At 51.4% G+C, this 20,389-nt stretch overlaps 1 protein-coding gene across 5 annotated transcripts in view; it reads right to left on the bottom strand.

The window, feature by feature from the left end:
* IGDCC4 (immunoglobulin superfamily DCC subclass member 4) overlaps positions 1-20,389 on the bottom strand; it is a 40,201-nt gene that overhangs the window by 16,072 nt on the left and 3,740 nt on the right. For 2 of the 5 annotated variants that reach the window (XM_049104082.1, XM_025472450.3), the window contains exons 2-7: positions 14,266-14,610; positions 13,460-13,601; positions 6,788-6,924; positions 5,260-5,400; positions 1,394-1,549; positions 340-753 (exon numbers count right to left, since the gene is read on the bottom strand). In XM_049104082.1, the coding sequence (XP_048960039.1) occupies positions 340-753; positions 1,394-1,549; positions 5,260-5,400; positions 6,788-6,924; positions 13,460-13,601; positions 14,266-14,610 (1,335 nt within the window). Of the gene's footprint in view, positions 1-339; positions 754-1,393; positions 1,550-5,259; positions 5,401-6,787; positions 6,925-7,808; positions 7,949-13,459; positions 14,030-14,265; positions 14,611-20,389 lie in introns of those variants that run through there. The other 3 variants (XM_049104084.1, XM_049104085.1, XM_049104083.1) reach the window with 3 other exon arrangements.

The raw sequence follows: 20,389 nt of genomic DNA on the forward strand, positions 1-20,389 counted from the left end.
CTCCCACTGCAGTTAATAAACCGGCTCCCGGAATGCCAAGGCATTTTCCCTGGGAGGAAAGGCATCCTCTTTCTCCTCTATCAAAACAGACTGTGGCTGAGGGGGAAACGGGCCACGCACACGTTAACCCTTCCAGCATGGCATCGAGGACTGCGGCCTAGGGCGTATCTAGGCGGGTCTCTCCCGTAGGCTTTCGTCCCGTCCCGTCCCGTCCCGTCCCGTCCCATCCCGTCCCGTCCCGTCCCATCCCACCCCCCAAAGTGCCCACCCGGCAATCCTTCCGTCATCTCACTTGTGCCGCCCTCAGGGCGCCCCCTCGCGGGTCCCCAGCAGACGTACCCCGTGCCTTCTGGTAGTGGAGGGAGAAGCCGATGATCTGCTCGCTGTGCAGCTCGGGGCGCTCCCAGGCCACCAGCACGGCGGAGCTGCTCAGCGGCGTGGCCGTGACCCGCGTGGGGGCGCTGGGCAGCCCCTCGCGCACCACGACGGCCAGGGGCGCGGCGGCGCACGCGGTGCCCGCGCTGTTCTCGGCCACGCACTGGTAGTAGCCGGCGTCCTGCAGGCCGATCTGCGTGATGACCAGGCTGCCGCCGCCGCCCTGCACCTTGACGCGCCCGTTGGGCCGCAGCGGCGCCCCGTCGTGCAGCCAGCGCAGCGCGGGCCGCGGCTCCCCCGCCGCCCGGCACACGAAGCGCGCGGTGCTCGCCCGCGTCCGCGACAGCGGCTCCGGGGCCTGCGAGATGGCCGGGGCGGCTGGGGGCGGGGGACGGGGGGACACGCTGACGGCGCGCCCGGGCCGCGGGGGGCTAGGCCGCCCCCAGGTGCCGCGGCCGCCAGTCCACCTCTGCTCCTCGCCCCGGTGTCCCCAAGGCCTCCGGGGCCGCCCCTACGCGCCCTGGCTCCTCCCGGGCTTCCCCCACTCGCTCCGGGGCCGGCACCGCGACCTGCTTCTCGTGTCCTTCCGCGACCCGCGCCCGAGACTTACCCTTCCGCACTGTTAGCCCAGCCTTGCACGACCCCGTCCCCGAGTGTCACCCGGACCACACTGTCTCCCCTAGCCCTCAGTCCCGAGACCTAGGTCCCCTCCCCATCCCCCTACCCCCCAAGCCGCACCCTGATCACCCCTCTTCTCTCCCCGGCTCAACTTTCCCCACCCGCACCCAATACCCCATCCATTCCCCCACTTGCCCTCCTCCACTCCACCCCCCACCAGAGCCGCCTCCCTGGGTGCCGGCCCCCTAGCGCTGGCCCTGTCGCATCCTCGGGGTGGGCCCTCAGTCCTTCCAACACACCCAGCTGCCCTTCCCCGTCCCCGGCTTCCGTACCCGGCCCTGCCGGCCCGCCCCACGCCGGCTCCCCCGACCCCCACTGCCCGGTGCCCCCCGCGCCTCACCCAGCACGCGGAGCTCGGCGGCCGCAGTGGCGAAGTCGCGCGTGCGGGGCTTGTTAGCGCGGCACACGTAGACGCCCGAGTGCCGGGGCTGCGCGCTGCTGATGAGTAGGTTGGTGCGGCCCAGGACGATGACATCCGTGGAGATGGGTTTCCCATCTGGGGGAGGAGACGGAAGAGCGGTGGAGCAGGGCCCAGAGGACTGCCCCTCCATCTACTCCACTGCGCCCCGGGTCGGGGGGTGGCGGGCTTCCCACCCGCTAACAGTCCTTAATCGAAAGCCGGTTCCTCCACTTGCTAGAGGAGTGACCCTCTCTGAGCCTTGGAGTCTCCCCCTGTAAAATGGGGAGAGGGGAGTCCCTTGCTAGAGGGATGCTGTGCGGGTGGAACACAGGTTTGTGAGAAGGCCAGGCCCAATGCGGCCACCTAACAGGTGCTCAGTACACCAGTCAGTTACTACTATTACCCTTATGATTAAATGGATTTCTCTTAAGAAGGACACACTCCTCGGGGATCCCTGGGTGGCTCAGCAGTTTGGCGCCTGCCTTTGGCCTAGGGCGGGATCTTGGAGTCCCAGGATGGAGTCCCAAGTGGGGCTCCCAGCGTGGAGCCTGCTTCTCCCTCTGCCTATGTCTCGGTCTCTCTCTCTCTCTCTCTATGATGAATAAATAAATAAATAAATCTAAAAAAAAAAAAAAAAAGGACGCACTCCTCCTGTATGGTCTTACCCCAATATTGTGATGAAGATATGGCTGAGAGGTCTGCCCAGAACCAAAGATTTGAATATATGCAAGACTTTTATCTTGAATCTGAACTGAGAACCATTTTTAAAGCCCCTGCTTTCTGAACATGAACAGAAAATCCAGAGAAGAAATGCAAATGGCCAAGAAACACACTCAAAAAAGTGTTCAGTTTCACATAATCAGAGAAATGCACACCAAAACACAGATATTAATTTTCACCTATCAAATTGGGAAAGTTTTTAAAAACGGTAAGCTGGGGCACGTGGGTCACTAAGTCAGTTGAGCATCTGCCTTTGGCTTGAGTTATGATCCTGAGGTCCCAGGATGGAGCCCCGCATCCGGCTCTCTGCTCCTTGTGGAGCCTACTTCTCTCTCTCACTCTGCCTACCACTCCCCCTACATGTGCTCTCTCTCTGTCAAAGAAATAAATAAATAAAATCTTTTAAAAAAATAAAAAAATAAAAATAAATAAAAAGGGTAAGCTGCCAGAGAAAGGGTAAATGCTGAGAGGGGCTCCACCTTGACTATGACCCAGGGATCCCATTTGTGGGCACCTGTCCCGGGGAGGTATGAACAGGGCTGATCACTATGGTGTTGATTGTAATAGTGGGCATCGGGAAAGGACTTCAAAATTCAACGGTAGGGACTGGCAGATCGCATTATAGTTATATTCAAATGATGGACTATGGTCATTAAAATTGCTTTTTGAAAAAGTTTTAGAGGGACACCTGGGTGACTCAGTGGTTGAGCATCTGCCTTTGGCTCTGGTCGTGATCCCAGGGTCCTGGAATTGAGTCTCACATCACGCTCCTCACAAGGAGCCTGCTTTTCCCTCTGCCTACGCCTCTGCCTCTCTCTGTGTGTCTCTGATGAATAAATAAATAAAATATTTTTTAAAAAAAGAAATAGTTTTAGAGATGGTTATGATATACTGTTGAATTAAAGTAAGACTTGGACTTGTAAATATAGCATGCTCCCAATTTCTGGGAAAAATGTACATGTGCATAGAAAAAGTCTGGAAAGGGGTGCCTGGGTGGTTCAGTCAGTTAAGTGTCTGCCTTCTGCTTGGGTCATGATCCCAGGGTACAGGGATCCAGCCCTACATCAGGCTCCCTGGTCATCGGGGAGTTTGCTTCTCTCTCTTCCTCTGCTCCTCCCTGTTCATGCGTGTTCTTGCTCTTTCTCTCTCTCTCCCTCTCTCTTGCTCACTCACTCTCTGTCTCAGATAAATAAATAAAATCTTTTAAAAAGGCAAAAAAAGAAAAAAGAAAAAATCTGGAAGAAAATACACTTGTATGTTAACTATTTTAATCTCTTTGGGTGGTGGAATTTCTGCTTTTCCCTGGTTTTCTACAACAAACACACATGACCTTCGTAACCAGAAGAAAACAAAACAAAAAGCCATGTCTCTTCCCTGACTTGGTGGAGTAAGTTTCTAGAAAAGGAACAGTGACTGGCATCAGGAAGGACATCCTTTTCCAGGCTTTCTCTTCCCAGTCCCTGTCCAGGAGTACTATTAGCAGACTTTCTTCGAGGGAGCTCCCAGGACCACCAGCGTCAGGATTCTCTGGGGCAGCAATTCTCAAATCCTCCGTGTGCACTCGAATCACAGAGTCTCTCAGGGGACCTTGTTAAGATGCAGAGGCCTAGGGCAAGCCCCAGATTCTGCATTTCTAACTAGCTGCAGCGGGTGGGTGCAAAGACCATAATTTCAGTAGCAGGACCTAGGGCAGTTTTAAATATTAAGATTCTTGGCTCACAAACTGTCCAGGCACGAAGGAAGGGAGTCTGCAGTTTTAACAAGCTCCCTGCAACATCCTGATGCAAGGTCAGGATTTGAGAAACACTCAGAACTTCTGGGCGACATCACCTACCCTAATAATAGGGCCTTGCTCGTGCCAGACTCCCCCTAACTAGGCAAGTCACAAGTTCAATGAGGTGTGCAGGTCGGGGAAGTCCAAAGATACCAGCACTGTCCAATCTCAGCAGTTCAGTGGGAAGTTGTTCGGTTTATTTTTTTTCTTTAAACTCTACATAATCATTACATACCCTTTTGAACGTGAGATAAAACTTACGAAAAGGAGACAGTGTAGGCTAATAGACTGAGGCAAAGAAGAAAGGTAAAGAAAGTGAGGTTTAAGACTTACTTTTGCCATCAACTTGGGAAAAGTCACTTCTCATTGACAAAGGAAACAAAGATAATCTTTGCTGGGGCGCCTGGGTGCTCAGTGCGTTGAGTGTCTGACACTTGGTTTCAGCTCAGATCATGATCTCAGAGGGGTTGGGCTCCCTGCTCAGTACAGAGTCTGCCTGCCTGTCCCTCCCCTCCCACTCTGCTCTGCTCCCCCTCTTGCATGGCCCTCCCCCCCAGCACTCTCTCTCAAATAAATAAATAAAATCTTTTAAAAATCCTTGCTTTTCTTCCATTCAGAACTGTAGGAAGTGGTGTACCAGAAACAGAACAGGCTCTAAAGTTTGGGCATTAAGCTCTCTGAGCCTCAGTTTCCCCATCTGTCCACTGGGAATAAGAGTCCTCACTCCTACCTCCTTCAAAGGGCTCCTCCAGGCTCTGGCAGGAGGCTGGGTGGAGCGCTCCATAGGCGGCAGGGTGCTGTGTGACCAGCATCCTCACTACCCTGATGGCATCTCGTGTAACGCAGTTCCCCCCGGCACTTATCACTTGCTGCCTGATACTGTCAAATCTCTCTTCCTAAGTATGTATCTTATCTCCCTCACCCAGACGATGAGTGGAGAGGGCAGGATTCCTGTCTCTCTCACCTGACTTTTTTTTTTTTTAATTCACTGTGCCCAGCATGAAGACAAGCACACAAGGCAGCAGCAGCAATCCAAGTGGACCAGCAGTGGGGTCTGTTCTCACCCGACTCTAGGTCTCCCACATTCACTTGCAACACCATTAAGACCACTCTAAATAAGTGGACTCAAAGTGCTTCATAAAGGAAACATACTCCACACTGATTGAGGACTAAGTCTGTCCGGGTGTTCCTCAATCCTGGGAGAGGAGTTCCTGTGACATGGAGTGATCACCCTTATAGCTTCCCAACCCGAGGATACATGAGATGCCACGTCCTCCTTTCCCAAGCCTTCAGGTCACCTCCCTCCACTTACCCTGTCGGACCCAGGACACAAAAGGGATGGGGTCAGCGGAGGCCACACATTCCATCACTACACTCTGGCCCGAAACCACAGTGGTGTTCTCAGGGGCTGCCACAATGACCACGTCCTGCCCCCTGGTGGATGCCAGGGACCCTGGAGAGAGATGGCAGGCAAGCAAGCAGCCTTACCATTAGGTGTCCTTCACCTGATGCTCACAGTCACCTGGTGAGGCACATGGGGTGGGGAACAGCCAGGGTTTCATTGGACAGATGGGAAAAGCAGCCGCAGAGTTTGGCAGAGCTAGGACTGGAACTCAGAGCTCTTTCTCTTGGAGCCAGGAGAGGGATAACCTGGCCTCTGGCATACCACCCCCAATCTCCCCTACCAAATGGAACCCACCCTTCAGGCAGAGGACCATCAGGGTCATGGGTAGACTTAGAGCCTGGATTTTGAGTCTACAGTCATAGGTTCTGGCTCCAGCACTGCCATTAATGTACTGTGCGACCTTAGGCAAGTCCCTTCTCCAAAGGGCTTTGGGCTCCCTGTGGGAAAAGGAGGAGGTAGGCTCGAGTTTCCTCCACTCGACAGCTCCAGGAGCAGGGGTTCCCTGCCAGGTTCTCCCTGTGACCCAGGCCCCAGGGTTAGCATGGTGAATACCTGGTTTGTCCAGCAGGTGGAGGCAGAGACCCCCTTTCCCTCATAAGGGCCCCAGCACAGGAGGGAGAGTGAACCGGACTCAGAGACCTGCTTACCAGCTAAACCACAGGAAAGTAGGATGGAGTGGAGGTGGGAGGGGTGAGGAGGGGGATGGGAAGAGATGTGCAGAAGGGCAGCGTTGGGCGGAGATGTCATGGCAGAGGAAGGCAAGTGAGGCGCCGCTGGGGGAGGCCTGTGCTGAGATCTATTGAGCACCTGCTAGGTGCCAGGCACTTTCTACTCTTATCTCAGCTATTCCCACAACCTCCCTGAGCTAGACATTTGATAACAGCTCAGGGTCACACAGATGGTAAGCAGAGAGGCCAGGATTCAAACCAGATCTTTCTGACCCCAGAGCCTGTGCCCTTCCTACTGCATCACGCCAAGACAGGAGCTTTTCAGAGAAATGGAAAGAACAGGATCACCAGACTGCAGGGAACTGGATTTGCAGTGCCCAGCCAGCAGCAAGGGGTGAATCTGCTCATGCCCAGAGGGCGGGGACCAGGGCTTCAGGGCACTGATACCTGCCTTCGGATGCCTTCCCTCCCCCCTCCCTCCCGTTTGTCCCTACCTGGGGATGCCCCACTCAACCTTAGGGAGCACGAGCATCTTGTTGGAAGAGAGCCCAGGCCTGGGAGTCTGAAGTCTCGGGTTCCAGTTCCAGCTCTATCTCTGACTTGCTAGGTGGTACTGCCCTCTCTGGGCTTCCTCACCGCACCTGCCCAATGGCACTCCTACACTGTCACCTGTTTAAAGGCAGAGCCTGGGCCTCAGGAGGTACCTCTCAGCTCTGATGTGGCTGATGTCAGAAGACCCCATTCCCCCACCCAGCCTGCCCCCGTACCTCTTCGGGCCACGCTGAGCACGGCCTCGTGGCTGAAGCGCTGGCGGACTGAGCTGGTGGCCACGCAGCGGTAGGAGCCTGCATCACTTTCCTGAATGTCCAGGATCTGGAGGACCCCGTTGGGAAGAGTGATGAGCCTTGGGAAGGGGGAAAGGGCACCTATGAGATGGGCAGGAGCTCCGCAGGGAGCGGTCCTGGGCCCACCTCCCCCTCCAGCTTGAACTACCCAAGGCATCTCACTTTCAAGCATCATTCATACTAAAAAACACAAACTAAAGCTGTGAGATACCATTTTTACCTATCAGGTTGGTAAAGATCAAAAGGTTTAAGGACACCCTGTGTGGATGAGGGAATGGGGGAAGGTCCCCCTGTGGTCATGCCAATCGATACACCTGCCTGCAAGGGCAAGCCGGTAACAGAATCAACCCTGCACGTGCCTTTCAACCCAGCAACACTGCTTTGAGGACTCTCTCCCACGGATATTCTCAGGCATGTACACAAAAACATGTTTAATGATATTCACTCGAGCACGGTTACACAATGGTGGAAGACTGGGAATAATCCAAGTGTCCATCTGTGGGGTGGGAGCTAACTAAATCGGTTTGGGTACATTCATACAATGGAATGCTAGACAGCTGTTAAAAAGGAGGCAGCTCCATGTGTCCTGAAACAGGACGATTTCCAAAGTATGTTTGGTACAGAACAGTGTGTGGGGATATGCGCACTTGTACGCTTGCACTGAAGGTCCCTGGTAATGGTGGTTGTCTCTGGGGAGGGGACCTGGGATCCTGGGGCTGATGGTGGGAGACTTACTTTTTATCATATAGCCTTCTATACAACATGAACTTATCTACCCCCTGCCTATATTACCTTCTCCCTCCCTGATAAAAATCCCTTTTATTCACACAATGTCATCTGACCCTCAAAACAGTCTGAAGAGATAGCAGGCATCACAATCTCCATTTTACTGGTGACAAAACTAAGGCTTCAGAGGCACTAGGGTGTTTTCCCAGGGACTCACAGCTGGAGCAGAGTTGAAACTTGAATCCAGGTCTTCTGGTGCCAAATCCCATGTTCTTCCCACTTGCCTGTCTCAGCAGCCATCAGATGGCTAGGGAAGGGATGGGGTCCCTGGGAAGCCCCAGTCAATACACACACTACCTAGGAGGGGTAAGGATGGATGAAGGTGGTATTCTCTGCCCTATTGGTTAAAGGGTTGGAAAGCGGCTCAGGTTAGAAAGGTCTGGAGCCCTTGCTCGGGAGATAGTGCAATGGAGGCAAGGCTGTATCCTTGCAGAGGACACTGGGGTGGTGGTAAGTGGAGTGGGCTCTGGTTCAAGTGGAGGGGGTGGGTGGTGGGTCTTCCTGAATCCTCCATCTATGATCCTTGAAAGATTAGCTCATGTTTGAGAGTCCCAGTTTCTCAATAGAGCAAACGCTGCTGGTCCCTGGATGTAGGCTAGGCCAAGGTCAGAGAGATAATGGGGCAGCAGCGTGCCTGATGAAGGTCCATGGCTCATGGAGAAACGGGGTATGAAACAACCCAAACACAGGAGAGAAGAACTAGCTCAAGGGTATTGGGAGAAAATTCTGGCCACAGACCTGGTAACTGCTATGGCCCAAAGACTTAGAGAATGAGCATAAACCTGCTTCACTCCCTCCCTCATCCCACAGGCAAATCCATCTGGTGTCTCACCCTCAGCTCCAGCAGCTGCTTGCCTCAGTGCTGGGGCCAGCAGGGGAGAAGGCACATGGAGGAAAGGGTGGCTAGAGGTAAAATCCTGGGCCAGGAAACTTTGATGGGAAAGGACAAATGGGAAGGAAGGAAGGAAGGAAGGAAGGAAGGAAGGAAGGAAGGAAGGAAGGAAGGAAGGAAGGAAGGAAGGAAGGAAAGGGAGGAAAGGATAGCTCTTTTCTGATGTGGGGTCATCACTGAGCCAACAGAAGTGGGATGAAACCACTTTCACTGTTCATCTAAAATCTTTTGTTTTGTTAAAATGTGTTTTTAGAAGCTCTGTCCTTGGAAAGATGTCCAAGATATATTGGTTAGTGGGGGCGGGGGGAGTCACAAAACAGTGTTTATGAAGCAGTTCTATGTTTGGAAACTAGATAAATGATATGTTAGGATATGCACAGAAAAAGTCAAGGGCAGTAAAGCTCACATCATTCAGGGAGGTTTTCTCTGGCAGTGCGATCACCGGGAATGCTTATTTGTTGTGTTTAAAATTTTTTTCTTGAATATTTATTAGGTTGGAAATATAAAACTTTTAAAAATTGAAACTGAAAAAGGCATATGCCCTTGAACACTGTGTGGAACTCCCAGCTCTCACACAAGAGAAGCTGTGACATAGAGGAGAGAGCTGGTTTCAGCAGATGTGATTTTACCAAGCGACATCACATGTCTGGGCCTTGGGTTTCTCATCTGAAAAATGGGTTAAATAATTCTGTCCTGCCTAATTCAAAATCCCGACCCTAATGTGTTAGGAGCTCACATTAGATAATGGACACAAACACTATCTAAGAACTGCAGATTCTAAACACACATTTACAATGATATAAACTGTACACATATTTTAAAAGATTGGGGAGGGAAAAATCACAATAAACAGCTGTCTGTGTCCAGTTGGTAGGTGATTTTTTCCCATTGAATTGGTATGCTTTATTATTGTAAAATTAATTCAAACCTCAAATAAAACAAAATAACTACTTCTAAAATGAAAAGCGACCTCTCTCCAAAAGGAAAGGATCATTCCCTTTCCAAGCCTGAGCTTGAGCCTGCTGCCCCGCCTCCCAAAAGGGATTCAAGAACACAGCAGAGGGGGGCGCCCGGGTGGCTCCATCGATAGAGCATCTGTCTGCCTCGGGCTCACGTCCTGATCCCAGGGTCCTGGGATTGAGCCCCATATTGGGCTCTCTGCTCAGTGGGGAGTCTGCTTCTCCCTCTCCCTGCTCCCCCTGCTTGTGCTCCCTCGTGCTCTGTCAAATAAATAAGTAAAATTAAAAAAAAAAAAAAAAAAAAAAAGAACACAGCAAAGGGGCACCTGGTTTACTTAGTGGGTAGAGAATAAGCCACTTGATCTTGGGGTCATGAGGTTCAGCCCCAGGTTGGGCATAGAGATTATTTAAAAAAAAAAAGTACACAGTAGAAACTACACAGCTGCTCTGAATTTCAGAAAGATCAAGGAGCCCCGACCCCAAGCCCTTCAGAGATCCACCTAGGGAAAAGGGACCCTGGCTGAGGGTCACAGGGGGTTGACAGACACCCTAGGTACTGGGAGATGGGTAGGGTGGAAGGCTGGACCGGGAAGCCTAAGGTACTGAGGTCCATTGATGCTCTGTTTTTAAGTGTGAGTGAATGGTGATAACAAAACGACTTCAAGTGGATCCAGACACACATTTTTTTATCCCAGTGGTTGTGTATTTATTTTTATGACTACCTTATATTTATGGTAAGTCTTGCTGGTTTTCCATTTTACTGCAGTGAGATAATGTTCCTTTTTAGTACGTGTTAAAGTTACAAAAGAGAGCTGATTTAAAGAAATGTATTAAGTAAGTGATTGAATAAATGGCTTCGGAATGGCCAAAATTATAAAGGGGGTTTGTGAATTCCTAGGATTTGGGAAACATTGCTCTCATTGATTACTGGTTCCCATGGAAAGAAAATTATCCCCTATCATTAGAAATTAGTATAAGTACCAGTGAATTGCCTTGGGGTCTAATCTTCACCATCAGCTCCAAAAATATGCATATATACCTTGGCAGAGTGTGTTTATTAACTGCACATGTGTGCACCCAACGCCAAGGCATATGGTCTCCTCCAAACCGCTGGGCTGAGCTTATGAATAGCATATTTGTACATGTACTATATCTGGGCATGTGTAAAAATACATACCTTGGGCATAATCAAGTTGCTGTTTTAGACATTTCTTTATTTCCCCCACACAATGTGCCGGGACATGCTAGCCTGGCTTATTTATAGCTAAGGATCACTTTTCAGAGGACTTGGGGGCAAACATTCTGAGAGCCCAGGAACTGGCAGCTCCAGACTTCTGGGAGAGGCCTGTGGCTTCGTAGAATGATGCCTGAACTAGATGTTGAGAGGCGAGGGAGGCCTACTGTTTGCTGAGAAACTCTGGGGGAAGTCACTTCTCTGCTCGGAGCCACAGTTGGACCACCTGACTTCTAAGCCCATCTGCAGCATGAACTTCTTCAGACCTTGCAGCTTCCCCACCCCAACCACCAAATCACAAGGGGCCTGTGTGTCATTTGTGCCAGGTTTCTGGCATCCCACACTCTGTGTCCTAGTTCTGTGACCTGGGCCGAGTTTCTTCTGTCTCTGGTCCTCAGTTCTCTCACAAAACAATCCAGATAATAATATCTGCAATAACCATATGCGTAGACCACAGGAAGGATGCTCATGGTGTGTTAAGTGAAGAAAAAGTAGAAGTTGCTCTATAATTCCATTTTTGTTTTGGGAAAAAGGGTGAATGAGCAAAAAAATCCAGCAGGGGGGCACCTCGGCTGGCTCAGTAGGTAGAATGTGTAATTCTTGATCTAGGGGTCGTGAGTCTGAGCCCCACATTGGGAGTTTACTTAAAATAAGCAAACAAACAAACAAAAAAAACCCAGTATGTGCAGTAAGACACAAACTTTAAAAGAGGATATTGGGGTGCCTGGGTGGCTCAGTGGTTGAGCATCTGCCTTCGGCTCCGGTCATGATCCCAGGATCCTGGGATGGAGTTCCACATTGGGCTCCCCACGGGGAACCTGCTTCTCCCTCTGCCTGTGTCTATGCCCCACCCCCTCTGTCTCCTATGAATAAATAAATAAAATCTTTAAAAAAAATAAATAAAAGAGGATATTTATAAAAATTCCAGAGGATAGCCATCAAAACTAATAGAGGCTGTCTATGCGCAATAAGTGTTTCTTCTGTTTTTGCATATGTGAATGTGAAAAATCCATCTTCCAGGAATATAACCTAAAAGTAAATAGAGGAAAATATGGAAAACATGAAATACCTACCTTGAAAGATGATGGGAAGGATTAAGGGAGAAAACAGCTCTCATTAAATGGGGCCTATCATGCCTTTCGACATGCAGCAATTTCTCTGCTCTCTCCTACTCTCTCCAGGGGCTGCCAAGAGTAGGCTCTCCCTTGGTTCTCACTTAGCAACCCCCAAGAAGCACCGACCAAGGGGCCCACATTTGGAAGGCACAGAAGTTAAAGCGTCAGCCAGCGCTACAAAGGCTGGTCAGCACTTCCAGTGTCGCTCCCTAGAATGCTCACTCATGGGATGTTAACTGGGTTAACACAGCAAGAGAGGCTGTGGGCAGATGAGTCTAGGAAGTGCTGGGTTCAATGAGCTTAACAGGCTTTCCATACAGGGCTTCTCAGAGCCTTGTCAACTCCAAGGGGGGGATTTAGAGGCAGTTTTCCCAGCGTTATTTGACCACAGAATACTTTTCCTCAAGAAGCACCTTTAGTGACTAATGTGCTACAAAGAACAGTGACCTAATCCAACCCTTTCATTTTTTTTCTTTTCCTTTAATTTTATACATGGGGAGGATGAAGCTGAGTGAGAAGGGACTCTGTGAAGAGCAACAGGCTAAGCAATCATCCACATCAGCACCTTGACCTCCTACCCTTCTTCCTCTGTTACAACTGTTGCAGGGATGTGCCCTGTCACTTTTCCACCCAGAAATTTCTTTCACTTCCACCCCTACGTAGATATGAGCAAAAGTCAGAGGAGCTGGGACAACTCAACACACGCAAGACAGATGAGTCTCAAGGCAGGGAGACTTGGAAACCAGTGTTTCTGAGCCCAAGGAGCCCTACGTCCACCAGGAGAGAAGGAGAGAGCAAGCTGGTAACTACAGCTAGAGAGCTGGGGAGGTGGGGGGATGCTGGAAAGGCCTTGGAGCTACATTTCCAAAGATGTAAGAATCCATAGGGTGACAATCCTGTTTTGATGCCAGCTTGAAGTCCACAAAAGCAAATGAGCCTCGTGCTTCCTGCTCTTGCTGCATACATCTGGGCCTCCCCAGGAGGCCACAGAAGTCCTGGGTCTAGATTCTGCTTCTCTTTCACCCAAGAAACTCTTCCCTGGGATCACTCTACCTACCCACTATCTTGATGAAGAGGGAGCAGGGTAAAATGGGAAGGGTCTCCACAACCAACCCCCCCACCCTATTTATCAGATCCTGCAAACCACGGGATGGAGTTGAGAGAGGAAAAAGGTTATGCATCCTGGGTAGCACCTCCAGAGGATCCCGGCAGAGAGAAAAGCCTCCCAGCAGTGTTTGTGCTCTTAACGGACAAACTTCCTGCCACTGACTCACTGTGTGGCCTTGGAAGAAAGGTAGCTTCTCTCTGGCCCTTAGTCTCCTCAATAAGGCAAGTGATTGGACTAGATAAGCTCTGAAGGACTCTATCACTGCTCTCTATCTAAGCTCCATAGCTTAGTGGGAGGCATTCTTTGCAGGGAACAAAAAGTGCTTGCCCAGCTTCTCTTTGGGGCCTAAGTGAGCTGAGAGTCCAGCCATGGTTGTTCCTATGTCAGTCTAGACAAATGGAGCCACCATGACCCTCAGTATCCTGCTTCCAGAGCTCATCCCAGGGCCCTCTCTGGCTCCCCACTGGGACCCACTCCCCACTCCCCTATAGGACACTCACCGAGGCTCCTCAGCCACTGGTACCTGGTCCTTCTCCCAAGTAATGACGGGCGCTGGCAGCCCTTCGATGTGGCACTCGAACCGAGCAGTCCCATTCTCTTCCACCACCTGAGACTCCGGGTGTAGAGAGAAGCCTGCGAGTGCTGGGGGTGAGGTCGGTGAGACGTGGGCAGGGACAGCAGAGGAGCACGGGAAAGAGAGGGGGCACAGACAGTGAAACACATACACACATGCACATATGCACACGTGCACAGACACACAGAAGCGCAGGGAGACAGAAGCACAGGTAGGGCAAGTCCCAGCCCACAGACAGTTGAAGAGGCAGCAGGGGGATGAGAAGTGGTGATTATTGGTCAGACACTGTGTCAGAATGAATTGCATTGCCCCCCGCCAACATCACCATGATGGTCAGCCTGCAGTAAGAAGCACATTTCTTCTGGCCTAAAGTTATTTCATGAGGATCTGTGCCTCCTGAGAACCCCGAAGGGGTGAGCGGGGTGATGGGGCTTGACTCCAGGCAGTCCACCTGCTCCAGTGCCCCAGTCTCTTACCAGCCTTTCTGGCAGGCTTCCTGGGGGAGAACACAACTTAGACTCTCAAACTCAAAGGGGAACAAAAGGAGGAGGAAGAAAAGGAGAGGTGGGAAGAAGGTAGCCAGACCAGGAAAGGACCTATTGAGTGGGACAAGAGGCAGGGAAAGGGGGGTGGGCTCAAGAGACAGGCTTTGTACAAGGAGGTAATGGGGATCCCACTTCCCATACCCCAGGCTTCCTGGGTCTCAGCTCAGACCCCAATGCAGGCACTTACTGGCAAGCTTGACCACCGCAGCCTGGCTGGCCACTACTCCAAGGGGGCCATGGGCCAGGCAGGAATAGCTGCCCTCAATGACCGCGACGGCCCCAGGGGCTCCCTCATCACTGTCGTCCGGTGCTCGTGGCTGGGACAGCCACAGGGAGCCATTGGGTAGCAAGCGCAGGTGGTCGAGCTCCGGCAGGGCGCCTCCGTCCTTGCTCCACGTGATGCTGGTGGGGGGTCCAGCAGACCCCAGACTACAGCCCAGCACTGCAGCTTGCCCTGGACCCAGGATCACTTGCAGTGGCCCTGCACCACAGCTCAGCTCCACGGTGGTCTCCTGGGGCCACGGCAGCTCCCCTGCAGAGAGATTTCGGATACCAGGGCCATCAGCGGGTATCTTCCCACCACCTCCCACAGCCTCCAGGTCCTGAGTCACCCACCGAGGGGCTAGGGCGACTCACGGAAAGACAGGTCTCATGGAGAGACTGCTGTCTGGATCCTGGCTCTGCCCCTACCACGTGGGATCTTGGGCAATCTGCCGCTCTTCTCCATGCTCACCTTCCCTGGCTGCTCGGCTTCCTCATCCACCAAAAAACACCATTCATAGCAACAGTCTTCATAATAGGCAAAAAAGGAGAAACAACCCAAATGCCCATTGCTTGATGAATGGATAAATATCACACTCAGCCATCAAAAGAAATGAAGTACCAATACCGATACTTGCTCCATGGAGGAACTTGAAAAACTTTATGCCAAGTGAAAGAAGCCAATCACAAAATGCTACATATGATATGATCTCATGTCTGTGAAATGTCCAGAATAGGCAAATCCAGAGACGGAAAGTAGATTAATGGCTGCCAGGGGCTGGGGAGAGACAAGAATGAAGAGCTATGGTGAAAGGATATGAGGTTTCCTTTGGGGGTGATAGGAATGTTCTGGAATTAGACAGTGGTGATGGTTGTGCAACTATGTGAGCATACTAAAAACCACTGATGTGTACACTGTAGACGGTGAATTCTGTGGTGTGTGAATTGTATATCAATTAGAAAGGACACAGGAATTCCTTCCTCATAGTGCTGTTGTAAGCCAGGGGTAGGAAAGGAGTACCCCACGGTGTCTGGTCCAGCACAGAACTGGCACTCGCTAATGTCATCCCTCATCCCTCCCTGGAACCTTACATACCATCTTGACCACTAGCACCCCACCTACTTCTGCTTGGTGACAGGAGGGGCTAAGCCTTCCTTTCTACAGCTCATTTTCCTGAGGTCACTCAGCACACCAGAGCCTGTCTCCAGGGGCCCCAGAGGAACCTACAGCTCCAACACGGCCCCATGCCATAAAAGGGATGAGTAGGGGGAAAAGGAGGAAGGGAATGTCACCCCAGGGTTAAGGCAAAAACCTCACAAAGGCCAATGCTTATCACTTCAACCAACATTTCAACAAGGCCCAGTAACCATTACTCATAGGGAAGTGGTTGGCTCTCCCAGTTGTGTCTTCCAGAAGGTTGACTTGATGCCTCCTTGTCCCATACAAGCTCAAGAGCCCAAGGTCCCTTCTCATTCTCCGGCCTGAGACTTTGCTTAAAGGTAGAATGGCGCATCTGACAGTGAACCACGGACAAAGGTGAGTATAGTGGCACGTACCTACTACGAGGCAGGTCTGGGCAGGCAGCCACGGGAGGGCATGCAGAAAGCCAAATGGCTTGGGAATCAGGCAGCCCTCAGTTCCGGACCTGGCTCTGTCACAGTCTAGCTATGTGGCCTTGGGCCAGTCACTTCTCCTTCTGGACGTTAATTCACTCAAACGTAGCAGGTGATGTCTGGGATTCTATGATGTTAGGATGATTCAGTGAATAATCATACCTGGACATACCTACGCCTAAGCAAACACACAGAACATCTAGACACACACACACTGTAGACACGACCTTCCACACCTCAACGCATGCACCCCAGTTTCTGCCACACTCATCAAAACTTGGACTTGATGAGGTCCCACACTTAGGACCCCTGTCTGTCCCCAGGCTCTCTTCCCAGCGCTTCTAAAGAAAAATAAGACTGAACTGCAAAGAGAAGTCCCAGCTGGCCGAGATAAGGAGGCCAGGGCAGAGCCAGGGCTCTGACACTGCAGGGTGAAGGGTGGACAGGACCCCGCATTTCTTAATTCACCAGGAAGGCCCTGCTGGCGCCTCCCAGCTGCTCAGCTCGGCTCAGCATTACGGATGGATGCGTGCAGGGAGAAGGCAGCCTTGTCCTCACCCAGTGTCCATTCTGCTTGGGGAAACCCAACTGGCATTCACATCACCTCAGCCTCTTGGCTGTGGCGGGAAGAGCATTTAACCTTGGGGCAGAACAGAAGATCGAGTTTCCGGTCTTGCTGCTCCACCTACCAGCTGTGTGACCGGCCACTTAACCTCCCTGGGCCTTAGTTTCCACATCTGTAAAATGAGGATGATACTACCAAGCCTGCGAGGAGTAGGCAAGATGACACATGTCAGCGCAGCAGCCATCAAGGGACCGCAGCTCATTGTTTAATGGTACTTCTTGAACTGTACAAATGTTTCGGCTTTTTTTTTTTAATGAAATTTTTTTAACTGTACAAATGTTAATTACTGTTCTTAACAACCAGTCCCTTCCACCTCTGAGGCCCCTGATTCTGTGATTCAAACTTAGGGTGGTGGTGGGGGGAGGCCAGCCCGGGCTCTCAGCCCAGAGGCTTCCAGTTGCCCGGTTCCAGCCGCTGAGCAGTCAGTTTGCGCTTCAGGGGAGAAAAGCCCCACATGACACGAATCCCTGAGCCCTCCGGCAGCCTCCCCGCCCCCCCAAAGCAGTCCAGGGCCTGGAAAATCCCCTGCCGTGCTGAACAAACAATGTGAACAGTTGGGGCCTGAGCAGCTGCTGGGTATGTCAGCAGCCTGGGCTCTGGCGGGCAGGACAGCAGCCAGAGAGGCCGGGCGGCTGGCGGGGGAGCCCGGAGGAGGCTCCGATTCCCTTCCTGAATATTCATGGATCAGCAGATGTCTGGCTTCCCCACCTCGGAGGAGCTCAGCACCCAACAAGGTAGAACAGGGCAGCCAACAGGGATGTAGATGTGCAAACAGGAGTCCCCCTGGAGAGGGCCGGGCTGTGCCCGCGATGCTGGAAAGGTCAGCGAAGCTTGAGATTCCTCATTGTATAGAAGTGGGGAAACTGAGGCGGGCGGTGGGGGGGGGGGGTCTCGTCTCTCTGGGAGACAGTCCTTTGACTTTTTAGGGATGAACCCAGCACTGAAGAGACAGTTGCTCTGGAGTAAGAGGGTTCTCGCTGCTTGGTGCCCAACTCAACTCTGTGCCCAGGACACACACCCACAGGGGCTCAGCTCAAGCTCCAGCCCTCTGTGAGATGGCCCTGCCTCCCCGGAGGGAAGTTTTTTTTTTTTTTTTTAAGATTTTATTTATTTATTTATAAGAGACACAGAGAGAGAGAAGCAGAGACACAGGCAGAGGGAGAACCAGGCTCCCTGCGGGGAGCCCGATGTGGGACTCGATCCCAGGACCCTGGAGTCATGACCTGAGCTGAAGGCAGCCGCTCAACCACTGAGCCACCCAGGTGCCCCCGGAGGGAAGTTTTTTGTTTCGGATCACAAAGCTATTTGGAGGTCCCTTAGCCATCCTTCCTCTTGCCTAGACGGATAACGAGGTATGGTGGGGGGACCAGACTTGGTTTGGAGTCAGGGTCCTGGGTCATTCACTCTATTTCCTTGGGCCAACTACTTTTCTTCCTTTCAGCCTCAGCCTTCTTTCCTTCCAGCCTGAAAAGGAGAAGTCTCCACTCTTCTCATTGTCACCAAAATTCTCCCAGTAGCAGAGGAGAGTATACCCAGGAGGCTTGCTAACTGCCCCAAATGTTTTGATTTTTAAACCTTTGGCACATTTTGCATTCTGCTTCATTACACAGCAACGTTTCTTTTAACATAAACGTGGTTCCTACACACCAGACTTTTTCGTAAAGTGATGCTCTGAGGCCTGGACCTTGTTTGTCCAGTGGCTTCATGGCCACCCCTTTCCCACCACCCCCAGCCCATGGCCATGGCTGACCCCCAAAGTCCTTCCCACAAGCAGTTCTCAGCTGTCCTTCTCAGGACTGGGGACACGATGGATTCTTGCTGCCCACCAGCTTGTCCTGGCAGGGGCTCCTCTGCCACCATTCCTTCGCCTCAGGCTCCTTGGTGAGACCCTGTCAGACTCAGAGTTTCTGTGCTTGGGAGACCTGAGGCTATCTCTCAATCTTTTCCTAACAGATTATTTTACCCACTTATAGGATAAATTAGATTTTATGAGGCCAATTAGAACCCAGAGAGAAAGGAGATTCGCTGCTGAGCCCCAGGGTTAGCTCAATGCTGTTTTGTGGGGTTCATGGGGCCCAGTGTAAGCCAGGGTTCCATTTTCCAGTGAACTCTCAGGAAAGGGGACAATGGGTGGGGAAGGGGAACCAAGCCTAGCTGTCTCCTTCATTAAGCCAACAACTCACCACAAACATCAATGCCTTGTCACTTCTGAATTTCAGGCCCCAACGTATTTACAACTTGTTCTCAGTGTAGGGGCATTTCTCCATGACCCCATCAACACTCTCTTTTCCCAGGAGACCCAAGTCAGTGTCTTCCAGATCCCCTCCCCACCCATGTTGGCTGTGCCTCCCTCACCACACACTAAGCCCCTCCCACCAACAGCTGGAAGGAGAGTTTGGGAACAATTGCCTGGGACATAGGGAAGGCCACATAGTTCCCTTCATCTGTGATCCTGAGAGGCCCAGCCTCAGTGGACTTGACAGCAAAGCCACACTCAGCCCCTGCCTACATCCTGATCCCATCGCTGCATCCCTCCAGCCCCACCAGGCCAAACCTCTTTCTCTGAAAGTGCATTGCTCTTCCCTCTCCTTTCAGTGGCTATGCCATCCCTGGGTCTGATTTAGTTGCCTCTCCTTTCTCTGCCCCGTAGGACCCTGAGCACCTTGGTCACTGCAAGTTTTTTTACTTTATTTTCTCCCCAATTAGGCAACGAGCTCAGAATCATGTCCTAGTCAGCTTTCTAAATCTCCGGTGTACTTGAAACAGCACTCGGTATACAGTAGGGGCTCCATAAATATTCCTTGAACACACAAGTGGACATGTGGAGACACAGCCCCTTATGCTTTTCCCAGCCTCAATATCCTTATCTGTAAAAATTATGAGGACTCCCTAAGGGCTGGACATGATGGGAATAATATGTGTGGAAACTGCCTATATGGGAACTAGCAAACACTTAACAAAATGCTTAAAAAGCACAGACAGAACAGCAAATTCACACTGAAAGAAACTCTACTTAGGGGCCCCTGGGTGGCTCAGCGGTTGAGCATCTGCCTTCAGCTCAGATTGTGATTCTGAGGTCCTGGGATCAAATCACCTGATCAGGCTCCCTCTAGGGAGCCTGCTTCTCCTTCTTCCTATGTCTCTGCCTCTCTGTGTCTATCATGAATAAATAAAATCTTAAAAAAAAGAAAAAAAGAAAAGAAAGAAAAGAAGAAAAGAAAAGAAAAAGAAAAGAAAAGAAAGAAAAGAAAAAAGAAAGAAAAGAAAAGAAAAAAGAAAAGAAAAGCTCTGTACTTAAACATAACCAGGACTGGGGAGCTCACTACCTTACCTGTTCTCCTGCCATATGGCTCATATGATTCAAAATATCTTTCTCTTGGTCCACCTTTCTCTCCCTGTATGCTCTGATCACTTGCTGGAACTTTGTCCTTCAAACTATATGACAAGGTAATGAGCCTCTTACTGAACCATCCAGAAGTCTTGGCTCTGCACCAGCTTACATGCTCAGGTCTGCATCTGAAAGACAGTTTACTGAGCCTCTGCTTCCCTGAGCTCACTGACCCCAAGGCCCCTCAAATCCAGAAGATGCCTCAGTCTCAGCAGTGAGGTAACTAACAGTCCAGTCAGCTCAGAAGACAAGGATTCTAATTCTCAGCATGTCAGGGCCAGAACATTATCTCTTTGATTTTCCTCCCCAGTCTCAGCTCCCATCACCCTCCTCTGGCCAGGCTAGGGCTGGCATCCTTCCCCATCAAAGCTGCTCTTTCTCCTCCTCCCCTCTCCCCACACCCCAGGGAGCTGGGAGCCCCCT

This window comes from Canis lupus, chromosome 30 (genome assembly GCF_003254725.2).
Source record: "Canis lupus dingo isolate Sandy chromosome 30, ASM325472v2, whole genome shotgun sequence".
Classification (NCBI taxonomy): Eukaryota; Metazoa; Chordata; class Mammalia; order Carnivora; family Canidae; genus Canis; species Canis lupus.